This window comes from Apteryx rowi, unplaced genomic scaffold, assembly GCF_003343035.1.
Source record: "Apteryx rowi isolate R43461 unplaced genomic scaffold, aptRow1 scaffold_502, whole genome shotgun sequence".
NCBI classification, from domain to species: domain Eukaryota; kingdom Metazoa; phylum Chordata; class Aves; order Apterygiformes; family Apterygidae; genus Apteryx; species Apteryx rowi.
In genome coordinates, this window is record NW_020450764.1 from 223648 (window position 1) to 242257 (window position 18610).

At 40.4% G+C, this 18610-nt stretch overlaps 1 protein-coding gene across 3 annotated transcripts in view; it reads left to right on the forward strand.

The window, feature by feature from the left end:
* The window catches only part of PPARGC1A (PPARG coactivator 1 alpha), a 64197-nt gene that overhangs the window by 24990 nt on the left and 20597 nt on the right, over positions 1–18610 (forward strand). For all 3 annotated transcript variants that reach the window (XM_026079896.1, XM_026079897.1, XM_026079898.1), the window contains exons 3-7: positions 10085–10279; positions 11249–11371; positions 12256–12460; positions 16491–16536; positions 16645–16718. In XM_026079896.1, the coding sequence (XP_025935681.1) occupies positions 10085–10279; positions 11249–11371; positions 12256–12460; positions 16491–16536; positions 16645–16718 (643 nt within the window). The remainder of the gene's footprint in view (positions 1–10084; positions 10280–11248; positions 11372–12255; positions 12461–16490; positions 16537–16644; positions 16719–18610) is intronic.

The window sequence follows — 18610 nt, forward strand, 5'->3', positions numbered from 1 at the left end:
CATGCTGCAGGTCTAAGAAAAACCTGGAAATGTTTTTCTTTCTGTGAGACATGACTAGAGTCATTGTGTTTGCAGTACCTGTTCAACAGGCATGGTGGATAGGTTTGATGAAGCTGAACACACTGGTAAATTAAAACATCATAAAAAGCATTTAATGAATTTGATACTTTACAAATGCTAATTTCCTGGTCAAATTAAAATCCAATCTTCTAACAGTAGAAGCACCAGATCTAAGTGTCTGTCTTATTTTGTTACTTAAAATGGAACTTTTTTGTGTGTTTTTTTGTCCGCACAAAAAACAGTCTCCACATAATTGAATGAAATTAAAAAATATATTTAAACTCTTCTCTAGTGTACTGTATGTAATTTTACCCTGAAATTCATTTTTGTATAGAGTCATAAATCTCTAGAAAGAAGTAGGGATTATGATAGACGTCCTCACACATCCAATATAATTAAAACTAAAGCAAATGCAGCACTGAAATAGAAAATGAACAAAAGCAACAAGCTTGTGCCTCATAGTTTTCAGAGGAAGGATCTACCCTACCACTCAAGTGCATTTTTTGGGGTTGTCTGTCCTTATCAAGAGGAAAAAGTTACACCAATTTCATGTGTGAATTAATCACTGCAAAATATATGTGGCTCTTTTTTCCCTTAACATGCCATGATGCCTAACAAAGGTATATGCATGCTGAAAAATTTTGTGTGACTACATAGAGAGATTAGTGTAGGCATGTGCCTACACTAAGGTAGGTCAGGTAAATAAATCTGAGCAAAGAGCATTTGAGTATTTGGACTAAAATACTGCTGGCATCGTCAATGAAACTCTGTAACAGGGAGAGTCCCAAACATCATAACAGAATCACAGAATCACAGAATCGCTGAGGTTGGAAGGGACCTCTGGAGATCATCTAGTCCAACCCCCCTGCTCAAGCAGGGTCACCTAGAGCACGTTGCACAGGATCGCGTCCAGGCAGCTTTTGAATATCTCCAGAGAAGGAGACTCCACCACCTCTCTGGCAACCTGTTCCAGTGCTCTGTCACCCTCACAATGAAAAAGTTTTTCCTCATGTTCAGATGGAAGTGTCTGTGTTTCAGTTTGTGCCCGTTGCCTCGCGTCCTGTCGCTCGGCACCGCTGAAAAGAGTCTGGCTCCATCCTCTCGACACCCTCCCTTCAGATACTTGTACACRTTGATAAGATCTCCTCTCAGCCTTCTCTTCTCCAAGCTAAACAGGCCCAGCTCTCTCAGCCTTTCCTCATAAGAGAGATGCTCCAGTCCCCTAATCATCTTTGTAGCCCTTCGCTGGACTTGCTCCAGTAGTGCCACATCCCTCTTGTACTGGGGAGCCCAGAACTGGACGCAGTACTCCAGATGTGGCCTCACCAGGGCTGAGTAGAGGGGGAGAATCACCTCCCTCGACCTGCTGGCAACACTCTTCCTGATGCAGCCCAGGGTACCATTGGCCTTCTTGGCCACAAGGGCACATTGCTGCCTCATGCTTAACTTGGTGTCCACCAGCACTCCCAGGTCCTTCTGTGCAGAGCTGCTTTCCAGCAGGTCAACCCCCAACCTGTACTGGTGCCGGGGGTTATTCCTCCCCAGGTGCAGGACCCTGCACTTGCCTTTGTTGAACTTCATGAGGTTCCTCTCCGCCCACCTCTCCAGCCTGTCCAAGTCTCTTTGAATGGCAGCACAGCCCTCTGGCGTATCCACCACTCCTCCCAGTTTTGTATCATCAGCAGCAAACTTGCTGAGGGTGCACTCTGTGCCTTCATCCAGGTCATTGATGAAGAAGTTGAACAAGACTGGACCCAGTACTGACCCTTATAACCTTATACTGTAGCTCATATCCTTTCTTTCCCCTTCTTCCCTCTTTTTGCAATGCTCATTCCTTATTAGATCTTGCTTGAATTGGGACTTTTGGTCAGGATCCGTGACTCTGTCCCCCTGCTTTTTTTTTTTTTTGGTGCATAATAATAATTAAAAATCTCCATGTGGTTTGTTGATCGGAACCTTACCCAGTGAACGAATGATTGCCTGTAAATGGGGAAGGAAGCCTGTGTAATGGGCCCTGTGCCTTACTGCAGGGGAGGCTCTGAGCTGCAAGCGTAGGGGTTAGCTGCATAACCCCTCGTGCTCCCTCTGCCTAACCACCTCACCTCCCCATTGACAGCTCACCAGTTTCCTCATTAATGCTGGGAGCAAACAAGGTTCACCTTCCCTTTCGTCCCATGCTCAGCTTGCTGCACTCTACGTTTGTGGAGTACCGTTGATGCAGCCCCTCAGAGAAGAGGAAAACTCCCATCCGTTGTTTCCAAAATCTGTGATTCCTCATCTGACTTTTCTCCTCCTGTTGCACTATTGTCATTGTCCTTCTCTTGTTTTTCCCCATCTGAGATGTGGGTAGAGTTTTGTGCTTCAGCAGTCCTGAGCTCTGCTCAAATCTAGTAGACTGAGAGCTGCCGAAGACTTGCCAAGTCTCCTCTTCTCCGTGCAGCTAGTTCCCCATGTATGAACGAGGGCTGACAGAGGCATGTGGACCCCTCATAGCACGGCACTGTGTAAGGTAGCTCACGTCTTCATGCAGCAGGACAGCATTTCCACTGTGTGTCTCAGCATTAAAGAAATGTGAATAATGATAAGGGATTTGGTAGTGCTTTTACAGTGTCAGGTTCTGTACAAGTTAAAAAGCCCCTTTGGTGAGCTAAACTAGTGCAAAACATAGGTAATGCATTTATTTAGTAATCAGCAAATTAGCCTGTGTAGTCAGTAAATGTTGAGGCCCAAACTGCTGATAAGATGATTTGCTTTCAGGTGTTTTCTCAATATTGTGCTCAGCATCAAGTATAAATTGAATAGAGTGACCTTTTGATACTGAGTCAAATTGACTGCGTTTTCAAAGATTCTGTGGTTTCAATTACCATAAATTTTTGATATTGGGTCTACCACCAGTGCACTGATTCTAGCACAGCAATATCTTATCATTGGTCCCGTTAACACAGTCAACGGCACAATAGCTTGTTCTCAGATGATTTTTTTGTTTTGTCTTTCCCATAGAATCAAAGATTACTATCATAGAGGGGAGAGATGCAGTTTACACAAATGAAATCGAAATTGCTTGCAAAATGTGAATGAATTTTGGTCAGAAGATCTAAAACGTGTTACAGGTTGCTAGCTGGATCCTCAGTTTGTGAGATGAATAAGTCAATTAGTAGCTCTTCAGTTTATTAGAAACTTAATTGCCAGGCTGTAATGAAAACTTCTGAACTGCAACAACTCATTAGAAGCAATAAAACAAGTGACTTTGTGATAGAAGAATATTTAGTAGGCTCTTTTAAAATGACATCTTTAGTTTATAGTAAAAAGATTTTTTTTCACCTGAAAAGATGTTACATGGTGGCATTAATTCAGGTGATCAACAAAAGATCTTAAAGAAAACCCTATTTTAAAATGGCCTGTGTCATGGTTTTAAGTTGATCTGTGTTGTTTTAATAGCAGATACTTGACAGTACTTCTACAATGTCCAGTCAGTGTGTTTTAAACACCTTCCTGGTGAACTCGGGTGTTATCAATGTGCCAGGCCGCCTACCCGAACTGGAACACGTCTTGGGGTTTCCGTGCACAAACACTCTGCCAACCCACAGGGGCACATTAAGATTCCTGAGTGGATGTTCCCTGCAGCTGCATTACATACTCTTCAAATGTGTATGCCTTACTCATTTCTTTTGGCCACAGCAGCATGCTGCAATGTGAACTTTCTTCCAGAAAGAAACCAACCTGAGTATAGACACCAAAAATGAACTACTGCTGTCACTTCTGATTGACAGAGGGAGGATCGCAAATGCTGTGCCAGACAATGTTTAGTTCCTGCTGCTGGATGGGAGAGGAGGCTGCTTTGCCCATTAGCCTTGGGAATGGGATATCATCCACCTCAGGCTGTTACATCTCATGGCATCCTGGTTAAATCCTCGCTGTCCGCGGGCCTGTGGAGCTGGCCAAGGGCAGTAGAGGAGGCTGCTTGTTCCCTGCCTCCTGTTCTCGATTCCACTCGGGGACCAGGCACCAAAAGTTGAGCATTACAGTACTTACACTGTGTATAGTTACACTACTTAATGAATATAGTTTGGGGGGAGAGTGGGATGGTGAATAATGTGCAGAGACCTATTGTGTCAGATTAGCACAGAAACGTGGCTGGAGCAAGGCTGTTACATGAGTATTAGGATGTGGTATGTCCTACAGAGGAGGTGTGTGCATAGTTCATATGTTGGGCAATGGGACTGTCTAGTGCAGAGTGTGAGCTCCAGAACTGAGTGGTCTTTGCCTACAGGTGCATGTGAGCAAAGTGAGTGTAGCGCTCTCCTTCAAGAAGATCTCTTGTTTCCTTTGCATACCCTAAAGGCATTTGCACAGGGGTGGTGATAATTAATCCCCATATTTCTACTAGGTATAAAGGAACCTGGCTGTAATTTTCTCCTAGTGGGACTCTGTTTTGTTTTTAAAGATAATTGATAGCTCTGGACTTAAGCATTTCAATTATAGGAATGTCTCTTGGGGACCAGACTAACAGACCTTGGAAAAACGTTCTAATGCAAATGCATTGCGTGGATTTTTACTGTAAGGCAGTGCAGGAAGCTTAAGGATTTGCAAAGCAGTTAACGAGTAAAGTAAAATCAAAATACTTTTCAAAACATATAATGGCATGGGACTGATCGTGAGCAGGTAGAGTGGAACATGATGGTTCTCCCCTTGGACCGCTGATTCCCTTCTGGCACTGGGAGGATTACTGCTAGGTGTGGGCAGCTCTAAGATGAGCAAAGGAGCACTTGCCTTGGACAGCAGATTGTGGAGGCAGCAAAATCTCCCTGACTTCGCTGCCTATGCCAGAGCCATGGCAGGCTGGCTCCTTCTGCTTGAGGTGATGGAAGAGTTGGGGTGTGATTCTTCCCAGCAGCAGCCCCTGGCCTCAGCTCTTGTTTTTTCCTATCAAGAGTAGGAAGTCCAGCTCTGCATCCTGATTCTTTTCCTCCTCTTGCCTTTCTTGTGCTTTCACCTAGCCCATGGCTCTCTATCCTTGGGTGGCAAAGTTTGATTTATGGGGCCAGGTCAGAGATACCTTCTGCCTGGGGTTCCCTTCTGCCCCATACCCTGGCATATTTGCTGGCAGTAGGACCCGGGGGGGCGGAGAATCCTTTCAATGCCTGTGTGGCCCCATATGCAAAAACTGTACTCATTTCTCCCAGTGTTGTGCAGTTTAAGCGCAGTCTTTTTCCAAGATGTGTCATTGAGGAATTAAATCCTATTGGAAGTCCCAGATGTGCTCACAAGTCATTTTTGTCCTTTTGAAAATAGTGGCATAATGTATTAGTATTTTTGGATCACTGGGATGTTTTTGGCTGGAGGAAAATCTTTTATTTTCTTTGTTAATTATGCCGTGAATAGATCTTAGGCTACTGAAGAGAAATGAGTTGATATGTTGAAATGATGATCCCTTGTGACTTCAGGTATGCACCTGGCTGCTCTGAATTGCTTAGAGCTGGTCTGCTGGAGCTGTGACAGCTTATACCAGCTGCAGATTTGTTCCAAAGTTTCTTAGGCTTTTTGTGAAGATGTGGCAAGCTGCCACTACTCCCAGCTCACGGCTGTGGATTAATACTGCAGTTTAGGCCTTAATCTTTTAGTATGAATCAAGACAGGCCTCCACATCATTCAAATTATCAGTAAAGAAACTTTAGAGCATTGTCATCATTCATTAGCAGATTTCACTCCTTGAGATACTGTAAGCACAAGCTGTGCATGTAATGGTCACAAACAAGGCGGGGAGAATCAGCCAGAGGACAAATGTTGGAGATACTGTTAACATTTGGAAAAGATTTTCTAAATGATGGGCTAGACCCTTTTCCGGTGTGAATCAGTGTACTCCTGCTGACTGCAGGAGAGGCACAGTAGAGTCCTGGGTCAGGACATTTCCACACTGGCACTGAGGTTTTCAAGAAGGGATTAGTGGTGGTAATAATGGTTATTTTAAAATTTGAGGTGATTTTTTTAATGGAGGAAAACTCAATATTTAAGGAAAAATGACAACATTGCTTAATATATGCTCCCTAAAGGGATACCTCTGAAAGACAAGGTGGCCAAGTCTCCATTCCACCTCAGTCTTTGGCCCCTATAATGGGATTGCCAGCAAGTAACATGTATGATAGGCATAAAATGCTAACCACTAAATGATCCCAGCTGCATCAATAGGCAGAATAAGCAAAGGAGAAAGAATTATCAGGTGTAGGCGATTTAAATACCTTTGTGTGGGTAAATTATCAACTTATTTCTTACAGCTTTTCACTGGCCAAAGAGAGAATATCTCTGGAGACATTTTACTAAAGGCAGAAACCCAATTAGAATAAGATTGTTACACAACTAATAAAGTGTTTTCAGATGGTGAATTATTTTTAGTGCTGTAGAAATTTTAAAGCATTAGAGCAAAACATTTAAAAGCATAGAAGAGCACAGTTAGAAACTTTTCATGGTATTTAGCTTCCTAGATCACTCATTTTTGAGGATCAGTTGGTGTTCTGGCACTTTAGAGCATTAGCCAACTTTCCCTGTTGTGTTTTACCTACACAGTGCCACCAGTGCCACAGCTATAGATTTTTTTTTTTTTCCAGAGCTAATACCATTCTGGATATACTAGAAACTTTTGTTCTCAGGTGTGTGCAAGGCCAGCATATTCATATAGTGACAAACCCAGGTTCCTTGCCTCTGTCAGCCAGGTGGAAATTTGCAGGAGTCAAAAAAACTATAGCTTCAATTTCTTTGTATTAAACTAACAACCAAGGTTTTTAAGAAGTCCTTGTGATACAGTTGAGAAGTGATGCATAACTGCTTTTGCATTAAAAAGTTCCATTAATTAGGAAGATACTATTATGAAGTGTTTTCATAAGTTTAGTAATTGCATATATTTGCCATGTGGCTTTACATTTAAAATAATCCTCCATCCTTTCTTCTTACACGCTGTAGTCCATTTAGATGGTCTAAATACTTAACAGCTCCTTCTGAAGGAAGCAAATAATTTCAGTGTTACCCTGTTTGGCATTTAGGGGCACAACTGAGCAAATTTCTGAGTGCCTTCACTCAGGTGCTGAGCAGCCTTCGTTTCCACTGACTTCAGTGGAAATTAAAGGCCCTCAGTACCTTAAAAGTGGCATCTTCTGATTCACAGAATCTGTTAGATTAGCAGGTCGGATGTCAGTTTGGAAAACGAACTTCCTAAGTGAYGATGCTGAAATAGTGGAATACACTGCATTTGGCCATGGCATTGCTTCTTCCCAGTGCTGTCAGCACCAAGACTCAGACTGCGATAGCAAAGCTGAGAGTTGCTGCTTCAGTGATTATTACTCAGATGTTGATGTATCAGACCATCTCTCTCTCTCTCTTTGCATCTCCCCTCAGCCCTATTTCTGCTGTATGTAACAAGTGTGTTTCTTTTATATACAGTAATTTAGGACAATTAGGAGCAATCGCAGAGTTAAACCTTTAAAAGGTTATCTTGCAATATCATTTTCATGACTAATGTGTTCCTGCTGCCATGTCGTTTGTGAACAGACATGTGTTAGCCAGCTAGTGTGCTTCATCTGTGGTGACTTTGATTTATTTGCTCTGTAAATTGGGACTGAAGCAATAATGGAAAGTGACATTAATTGTTTAACAGAGTCCTCTTTGTGACATCCTTTGCTTTCTCTGGGGTGTTTGAATGTTGAAACTTGTACAAAACTAATTGAAATTGCTGTGATGAGGACCAGTGTCCACTCAACTTTCTGTTCTTGAATGTCAGTGCACTTGAATGTCTGTTTAAAGCATGAGAGCTAAGCAGCTAACAGCAAATATCAGGGTTTCTTCTGGCATGCTATTATTAAAGAAGGCGTTCCCAGTTAGAAATAGTAACACTTAGAGCTTTATTGTCAGCTTTATAAGCTGAAGTGTTCAGTGTGAAGGCAATGTGGGGCAGAGATGCACCGTACCAGCTAAACTTGCTGGAGACACTTCCCTTGCAGAGCTAGTGGCCAGGCAAGCAGGATCCCCCTGAAGTCACTCGAGGCGATTGACTTACCAGCAGCTTTTTCACCCCTAGTCTGACAAGCATGAAGATGTGCTATTCTTCCTATAGATTGCAATGCTTGCTTCTAAGGTGTTTTAAATACTGTTGAAGAAAGTTAGCGCTTCATTACCTTGTAGGAGACTTTTTCCGTGTAGTAATGTTTTTTTATACCTTACTAGACATGACACCAGACTTTTGCTTGTTTGTCTCAACAAGTGACTGGGTTTGGAGGGCAATGCCRTTCACAAAGTTGACTTCCCTCACTTTATTTCAATATATTCCACACTCATAGCAGAGTTAAGCAGCTGAATTATCACGGTGTGATGCATGTTTCTGTTTGATATGGTGGAAATTACTAGATCCATAGACTTGGATTCTTTTTTTTGGTGGTCAAGCCCATTTTGGCCTTTAAGTAAATGCTTTTTCTTTACATTAGCTTTGCAGGAATGTTTGTTTATTTCTTGAGGATGAGGCTATAAGCACCAGAACAGTGCCATAGCTTTATAACTAGAAGACAGTTTTTCCTGTAAGAACCTGTGAGGTGTGATTTGGCTGAGAAGCCTGACAGCAGGAATTATTTATGTGGTTTATGACAATCTCTCTTCAAAGTCTGGTAGATACAGTATTACTGAAAGCTACACTGAGGGGATACCAGGACTTGACTTTTTTTATTTTTCTTTTTTTTCCTGAGGTGTTACTAGCAATATTTTGATGTGGACTTCTATAACCTTCTATTTTTTCCAAGAGGAGAACGTTTATTTTTCTTACTGCTATATTCAACTGTGTGTTCCTTGCTAATTCACTTCTAAACTGTGAGCACTGAAATTAGCTGAAATCTCTTCACAGTGTGAACCTGGAGCGTGATGAGCCGCTGTGAAGTTGATGGAAAAACTCCCAGTTGATATCACTGGAATTTGGATCAGATTCCTGGAATCCGTGAAAGGCTTTTAATTTACTTTAATAACACAAGGATCAGCCTCAAAATCCTGGATAATTGATCTGTCATGATCAATTTCTGATCTTTCTGAAAAATAAATATAATGATTTTTACGCAATTCTATTGCTCAGAACTCTTAGTATTCTGAAAATCTGTACCTTCGTATACAGTAGGGACTGTATTTCATTAAAAAATTGGGAGGAATTTAAATTTACTCAATTTGACAAAAACAAGTCCTGTTTCTGAAATAAGATATCTAATATAAATTAACATTACAGCCGCATCTGATTAGGAATTAATCTATTTTTTATAATTGCAGTCTGAATTAGATAAACGCATACAATAGTTGTATTGAGCACTCAAGCTATGTAACTGGAAAGGACAACTTCAAAGGCAGCCTGCCTAATACATTTGTTTAAAAGAAATCCAGAGAGTCTGCCATTAACAAAATGAGCCTTGATTGCTAGTCTTATGCCAAAATGCTCAGAAATGAGAAGTTTTTATTTGCTTTTGGAGCAAGGTTTTCCAGAGGTATGAAAGAGAAACCCTTTCTCTGTTGCACTAAGCTACATACGTGGACAAGGTTTGCCTAATTTCTCTGGTAATACATTTTTGGTCTTCTGATTAGCTGTCTTATTCTGTGATTCTTGTAATTTTGTCAGGTCAATTAACTGGTATTCAGTGCTGAAGACAGACAGAAAGAGACAACCTGGGCCACGCTGGCTTCATTAGGTGTCAGCAGCTTAGGTGCATCCTGTAACTCAATCCCTATGTGATTATTTATCTATCATTGTTAACACTGGATTTAAAAAAAAGAGAAAATTGTGGAAGAAAGTAAATTGGAGAAATGCATTGCAAATGCAGAGAGATTTCTCTCTTGAATGCAAATATGGATAATTTTATTTCTCTAAATTATGCTTTATGAGACACCGTTGCAGGTTGCTGTTTCACAGGCTAGTTCAGCTACGTTTTGTCTTTTTTACATACAGAGTCATCATGTCATTCCTTTTGTCTTCTCATCTGCTTCCACTTTTTTTTTTTTTCTCCTCATACAGAAGATAGATGAAGAAAATGAGGCAAACTTGCTAGCAGTTCTCACAGAAACGCTGGACAGTATCCCTGTGGATGAGGATGGATTGCCTTCATTTGATGCGCTGACAGATGGAGATGTGACCAATGAAAATGATGCTAGCCCTTCCCCAATGCCCGACGGCACCCCTCCAACTCAGGAGGCAGAAGAGCCGTCTCTAGTAAGAACCCTTCCTACTGTTTAACAGGAATTGGATGTGCCTCTGGCTACCCGCTGCATGGGTATGATGTAGTCACAGTAAGGTCTGGGCTTTTCATTTAGACTGAAAAGGAAAATCAAGTAAAGAACTGAAACTTAAACGGGGGGTAGGGTGGGGGGGAACACAGAAAAGGTCATAGGATGACTAATGAGGGAATCTTTTAAAAAGTGTATTGAAGAGAGGGTTGTTGAGATTCTTGTGCTAATGACTGACACTTTCGCATATCATTCTGTTCAAATGAGTCATGGTAATGGTTTTTTAATTCACATTTCTTTTCTTGGGGCTTTTCGTATGTATGTTTAGACTTCACTTCTGCTAATCTGTAAAGAAATGCCCATTGAGTCTGGCGGATTGTGGGGCTAATTTTGTGCCTTTAACATTGATTTGACCAGTAAGCACCAGCTTAGTGCTAATCAGGGCAAAGCCAATCCTTGGGTGAGGATGTGGGTGAAACCTTTATATGTAYTTTGCTTTATAAAAACAGTTTGGGATGTGATTCTATTTCTTGTGAAGGCCTCTTAACCCTGACTTCTGCAGGAGCGATCAAATACATACGTCTTGACATTATATACATTATTCTGTTAAAGTTAACTTTTCCGTTTAGATCAGAGACCTACTCTGTCAAACAGGTCACTAAGAATTCCGTATTGCCTTGGATTCAGAAATCCAAGGCCTCTGTTATTTCTTCTTGCCCTGCAGTATACTGCAGTAAAGGGAGCAGAAATAGGCTGGCAAGCCTCAGAAAAAAATGAAATCTGTTTGCTCTGGGGATTTTTGAGCCCTTCTTTCTGTTTTAATATACTCTGCTTGCTGAGAGTTATATGGCAAATTTTAAGTAACTATGCAAAAAATGTAGATAAGTCATTTTAATCCATAAAGATGCATAACTTTTCTCTTTTCCTTCCACCTCCCTTTCCTTGATGTTTGTAGCTTAAGAAGCTCTTGCTGGCTCCAGCCAACACTCAGCTAAATTACAATGAATGCAGTGGTCTCAGCACACAAAACCATGCAAACACTAATCACAGGATCAGAACAAGCCCTGTGGTTGTTAAGGTACAAACTTAATCTTTGTAATAAGTTAAAAAAAAAAAAAAAAAGTGTAACAGGGTCTTTTATGCTTTCAGCAATCAAGTAAGCAGTAGATCTATATGTGCAGTATTAATCTGCCTGCTATCCTGCAACTGCTTCAAAAAACGTGAATGGATTAGAGACTGGGTTCCAGAAAATCACTTGAGCTCCTTTATGCTCTGAATATTTCATTTATGCTTTTTCTCTTGGCAGAGTTCAGTTGTAGTCCCACCGTCTGTTACTCTTGCCTACTTTATTGATACACAGAGTAGTAGGGGGTACAATAAAATTTGCTGATGGGCTGATGTTGTTTATGAGTGACACCAAGATGCAGGACTGCCATTTTACCAGCTGTCTGAGCTAAGAAAAATTACACTAGATTCTTAGCAAAAGATCTATATCGGCCATTAATTGGCTAGAATGCCGGCTATGACATAATTCTGTTAGCAGGCAGTATTAAACAATGTTTGTCTTGCCATTCACTGTAACTGAAAATGGAGCGTTTAGGGGTACTTAAGAGAGTTGTGAATACTGGGCTCAGGCAATCAGCAGCAAATTAAGGTTTAAACCAGCTTATTTTTTTGTTCACAGTAAAGGTGCTGTAGGGTCTTGTTAGTTACATGTTGCTGAGTAGGAACATTGAAATGTAGGAGAAATGAAATAAAAAGCTGCATAAATGTCATTTAAGAATTTTAAATGTAATTTTCTTTCCTTGTTCTGCAAACAATTATTCACAGCTCATAGATCTAGTACACTTAGACTGAACACTTCGTTGAAAATCTCATCTCTTCAAAAAACCTATATCCATTCTGATAAGGTTCAGTTCACTAATTTTAGCTATTTTTTTTTAATTATGCTTTGTTTTTAAGACTGAGAATTCATGGAGCAATAAAGCGAAGAGCATTTGTCAACAGCAAAAGCCGCAAAGGCGTCCCTGCTCTGAACTTCTCAAATATCTGACTACAAATGATGACCCTCCTCAGACCAAACCAGCAGAGAACAGGAACAGCAGCAAAGAGAAATGCACCTCCAAAAGGAAGCCCCATCTGCAGTCTCAGACAAATCATCTGCAAGGTAGGTGTGGGATCACAGAATGTAACTTTGGTACCGGCATTAATGGAGGGAAGCTGAAATACAGTGGCTGTGAATACACTCAATACCTCTTCTGTTTTTTGGATTAGTATTGTAAATCCAGAAGCTCTTCTGTATAGAGAGAATTTTAAAACGGGATAATGAAGTTAGAATTAGTTAGGTAGATTTAGCTTTGAAACAATTTTAATCCTGTTGCTCCCCCCTCAACCTCAGAAAAGGAACCTGGAAGTTTAATGAATGCTACGTGTTAATATAAATCAAGCTAGCTGGAGATATTTATTTGCAGAGTACTGTACCACTAAGAAATCATTATACACCTAAACAAGCTGGGCAGACCGGTTCATTAGCAAGCTTCTTTCTTTTTACCAGCGTAAAGCTGAAGGCATTGTTAACCTGCCACATAGTCCTTAAGAGACAATAAATAGTGCTCTCACTGCTACAGAATAAGCAGTAAATGTGTCATTCCTGTTAAAGCTGGAATGCCAGTTTGTAATTTTATTTGGTAAATACTCGAAAGTTTAGCTACCATCCTGATCTTTCTCTCTTTCTCTCTCTCTCTTTTTAGATTCTTTATGGCCAAAACTAAACACCTCTGTTGACTTTTAGTATCCTCCAATGCATAAAGAACAGGGCCATATTACAAGTAGCTTCTGTGGCAGAGATGCACAAACTTAAAGACCCTCTCCTGCTTTCCTCCCCCCTCTCCCCTGCCTGCTCTCCCAAGATAAAGAAAAGCTGTAAAAGCTTATGAGCCCAAAGGGAGCTTGCTTAAAGTTGCTGTTTCTCTAAAATACATCTGTGTATATACTGGCTTGGCTTGTAGGAGGCCACATACCTCTCTGTCACATAAGTGCAGATCCTGGATGACTCCACTAACTAGAAGTTATCCTGCTGCAACAGAGATCTGAATATGACCCAAAATGTGTTGTACCGATATTTTTAAGGCAGCAGTTCTAAACTTTGTACATTTTTGTTTCTCTTCCCCTTCCCCTCTCCCCCCACCTTGGCCTTTTCAGCCCTGGTTAAATCTAATTTTTCATTGTTGATTAGTAAGGTTAGGCAAACTTAACAAAATTGAATCTTCCCTTCCCACCATTAAATACCCTTCTCGCAGCTGCATGTTATGACCTCCTAAGTATAGTTTTCCCCATTACAGTTTCAAATTCTCTGAACAATGTTTCTTGTAAGAAAGAAATCCAACTGCCCCTAGAGCTTCTTTGATGCCAACTGCCACTCCTTCTGGATGGTTTCAGCAGACTGCTTCCGAGCAAAATCCAGACTGGGTTGTGCAGATGAAACCTGGGTCTCTTACTGCAACTGTCCTGAAACTAGGCATAGACCTGCCAGAAGTTACAGGGTGTTGTAACCCCTTTATTAGCACTAGGGTGCGATAAGGTATATCATATATAACATGGTATACTGATTAAATAAATTAAATTAAAAAAAATTAAGAAATAAATTAAATAAAGATATACTGATTAAAAAGTCTCCCTATTCAGACTAGAGCTGCATTTTCCCCTAGCTGAAGTAATTGTGTAGATTCAGTGCAAAGAAGAAAGGCAAGTTGGGCTGTAACAACAGGGCGGAAGGAGAGGTTAGGAAAATCACAAAGGGGCTTGTAGCTAACTTACCGGTGTTTAATAGATGACTGTGGTTTCAGTAGTATTGCAGGTGAACTCTTCTCGAGTTCCTACAGTTCAATTTGCAGGCTTCTGAAATGTTGTTTTTCATCAAATTTGTCTCATACCCCAACGTATGACTTCAGTATCGATACAGTACATGGAGAATATGTGTCTTTCAGGCTGAACAGTCAATTCATGCAAAATCTACCTTGCAAATGTAACCGGTATTCACAGACCTGTAGTCATTTGTTCATACATTTAATCAAAACTACAAAAAAAAGTGCTCCTTCTGTTTTAAAAAATAATCAGGGTCTGATATTTTCTTTCAAAGTTATGGGAAAGCTCACGAAGAATAAGTCAAATGATATTTTCCTTTAGGGTTACTGTTGCAAACATATTGCAAACCCACGGGAATGTCCACAAACCCATTCACGCAAAAGATCATCTGTGGTTTTGCATTGAAATTTGCCCATGAGGAAACTTAGTTCTTTTGAACCTGAATGTTTTCAATTTACAGGGACAAGCAACTCCATGTGAACCCTTTTAATATTAACACACACACACACACACACACACACACACACACACAATCTTGAAACTCTAATAAACATGTACCAGGAAAAATGGTATTGTCTTGGCTAAATATTTACATTATCAATAACTGTATGTGAGGATGAACCCTTGCAGAAATTCTGTTTGGTCAAGTCCTTGCTTAGCAGTAAAAAAATGCCTAATAGGTGTTTTGGTATATGAATTTCTCAGTGGGAGGTCTCACTGGTAACTGCCTAAAATCAATGCAGATCAGTGTCATATATATATATTGTGATCTGCTTCTCTAATGAAAGCTAGAATGAGACTTTTCAGAGGCTTAAACAGCTCTTACACATTCAACTTGCTCTGAAAGCCGAAACTGGGTAAGAGTATGTAGATTTTATCCTCTAAAACACAGTGGAAGCCTTCCCACAAAACTTTGCTCCTGAGCTTTACTGTGAGTTTGGAGTGGGGTGGGGGGCTGGGTTTTTGGTTTATTGGTTTTAAGCCAGTTTTATCTCTAGGTAGCCACCAGCAACTGTGGCAAACAATATGCCTAGAGGTATATATAGTACCCACAAAGATGTGTCARCTTGCATTCGGTCTTAGCATAACAGCTTTCTTAATACAGTGCTGGATCGGACAAATAACCCATTTAGATGAATTTCCTCTCTGAGAGCGACTTCTGAGGAAGGTGAACCTGAGGCGAACACCTGAGCTTCCACTTCTAACTTTCATACGGGGAGGAGGAGAAACAATATGCAGCCCTTGAGAATTGAGTTAATTTTTTAAAAATGGAATATTGTTTCAGGAATGCTCTAGAGCTTATGAAAGTAATCAATTTGCATACAAAATCCTTTAATGTCGATGGGATTTCCATGCCTGGAATGAATACGAAATATGCAGTAGTGACACTCTGGACAAAAGATCTGCAGTGCAGGAATGTTCAAGGGGAACATTTTGTCTTAAGTAATTAATTTGCAGAAGAGATCCCCTGCTGTTGTTCTTGGTACAGTACTCTGCATTTAAACATCAATTTAACTTTTGAAAACTAAAATTTGCAAGTAATAAAATCTCTTTAATTTTAAAACATTTTCCTGGCAATTTAAGGAATCTTAGTTGTTTTAAAATATGCTAGTTCTTGGTTTGCTTTGGGAAAATACACGTTTGCACTAATAAAAGGTACAAAGAGTTGTATTTTTATAGCTAAAGCTTTGGTTTTTGTGTATGTCAGGACTGTAGGGCTGAGAGCTTCAACCTCATTTTTAACCATCTGTGACTATGTCCATGGCTTCTCATAGTTTGCAGGATAATTTGCAGAAATTTGGACTATAGCTGGTTGGACTCTGGCCTCACAGAAGCAACCTATTCTCAGTGCTATATATAAAAGTGTATATTGTAGAAGTAAAATTAACTGAATATTCATAATGTTCTGTTACTTTGTAGTTATTCTGCTGCTCTTGTTTCCAAATAAAATGTGAACTGTAGTCTAAATTAAATCTAAGAGAAATAACATTTTCACAGCATATCCTGTAAATTTCTTCATTGATTTTTAACATGTACCACTCTACTTTTGAAAGGTTCTTGGCATTTGGGCTTTGTACCATATTTCAGAGGTACAGTAACTGATGTAAATCATTGTTGAAATTTAGGTGCCCTTTGGTGCCAGTAATGAGGAATCAGGATGAGTCTCCTCCATATTTATTTATTTAACATAAGCTGAGATGCATTTTGAACTATTGGACTGCAAGCCTAACTAACTAACATAGGATTCCAGCACCGAAATAAAAAGAAGTCTTTTTAGTATACATTACAGAATATTTAAGTATTTCATAATTGCTTTCTTTTTTTCCCTTTAGCCAAACCAACAAGTTTATCACTTCCATTGACACCTGAGTCACCAAAGTAAGTACTAAAAAGTGCAAACATTTATAAAAGGGAGGGGGCTTTAATACATTTTGTCTACAGCAACTCCATTTCAGCTTGTTTTTATAAATGTGCCCTGTCTTCCAGTGATCCCAAGGGTTCCCCATTTGAGAACAAGACTATTGAACAAACCTTAAGTGTGGAACTCTCTGGAACTGCAGGTGAGAAACGTGGAGTGCTGGCTCTTCCTTTTAGCATGGCTTGCTTGCGTGCCTGCCTCTTCTAACGTAACATGTATCCTGAGATGTTACAGAGGTCTCCAGCAGACTAATTTCAGTGCAGTTTAGCATTGACTTTTTATCCAGTTACCTGAGAGGGAAGATGGTTGAAAATATGACTCCATACTTACACAAGAGAGTATAATTTCTGGAAAAATATGAATGAAACCATTTGTCTGTTATACTTCCCCATTCCCCCATAGATTTGTGTACTGCTGAGCACTATCTTTCAAATACAGACCCCCACAGCACAATGTAATAGATGTTACAGATAGAAAAGTTATGTCATCTAGTCTGTCTCCAGGCCAGTGTAGGGCTGTACGTGATTGCACATTTTGGTGTTTTGTCAACTCTAGATTAAATTGTCACAACTAACAGCTTTCTTCTCTGCCATTGAAACACTATTCCATAGCTTAAAGGTATTTTTTTAATTGATACTCATTTTATATTCTCAATTTCTCTCTATTTCTTCCATTAGCACACTTTACACAACCTCAGATCTGTCTTCCTCCTTTCATCTCTCTGGCGCTCATACCTTTGAAAGATTTTTATCATGTGCTGTTTTAGGTGATGCGTCACCACATTACACTCATTTAATTCATCTGCTCATTCCATAAAAGTCATTTCCTTTAGWCTTCAGATCTGCTATTGCTTTCCTCCGAACTGTTTTGCTACTGTTTTCCTGAAGTGTCCAGGGCTGAACACAAGACTGCATATTCAGTTCAGCCCGAGCTATTGATAAGATTGTTTTCTTTCTCAGTTGCATAATATTGAAAAATAAGAGGTGTACTAGAAGTGTGTTTCAGCAGCATACCTAGGGGATGCGTGGATTACAAATTATGTATTCTGTAGCATTTGGTGGAACATTGCAAGCTAGATCTTCAGGTACTGTAAAGCAGCTTGGCTACCTTGAACTCAGTGGCAGATTTACACAAGAGTAGGTCCAAGCTTTAGGTTTGTTTATGCACTTTGGGCTGTTGCTTTCACCTACCAACAACCATCATTCCACTTTCTCGAAAGCTTCTTCATTAATTCAGCATGGAAACATACACGCCTCCCTCTTACCTGTCCTGAAAATCTGTAGTCTTAATCTTTCCCTTCATATCAAAAGGAAGCATCSTTCCAATGCACTTTGCTTTTGCAAAACCAGTACATACAGGGCAAAATTTGCTATATGCAGCAGGTTAATCCCATTCAGTGCCAACAGGTCTGAAGCACAGAGAAGCCTCTTTTATCATTACTGGAAGCACATCTGCACAAGTGTGCCTGTTTGTAAGCACACTAGTAGGTCAGTGCTTAATGCTACAGCTGAAAGGGGTAGATGAGGTGACTACAGCAGAATAGTACAAGAAACAGTTGAAAGCACTGAAGGAAGTAGTTTTTTCTCCCAGCCAGAAAGATAGCAGCCTGCTCTTCACATCAGCTGACTGGGCAGAAATTGGGAGTCGATACGACTCTTCCATAGTGCTGTAGGATCGCTCAGGAAGGGCAGCTGGAGTGGTTCTCCACTGTGTCAGCTGCACACAGAGGAAGAACCAAAACAACTTTGTAGCTGGTTTAGGCAATATAACCAGGAGAACTGGCAAATTAAATATGCRTCAGAAGCTGAGAAATAGTACAACTGGATGAATATGTGAACAGGAGCATTGTACTATGAAAATATGACATTTTTCCCTCTGGAAGTAAATCCAGTCTAGCTAGTTAACTAATGCTCATCAAAGCAAACAAGAGTTGGTGGAGCGTGTGCAGCCAGGGAGCTGGGGCCGTGTTCACAGGCAGCGCAGGCGGCGATGGCTGTCCCACTGCATGCTGGACTTGCTCTGCTCTTCAGAGTG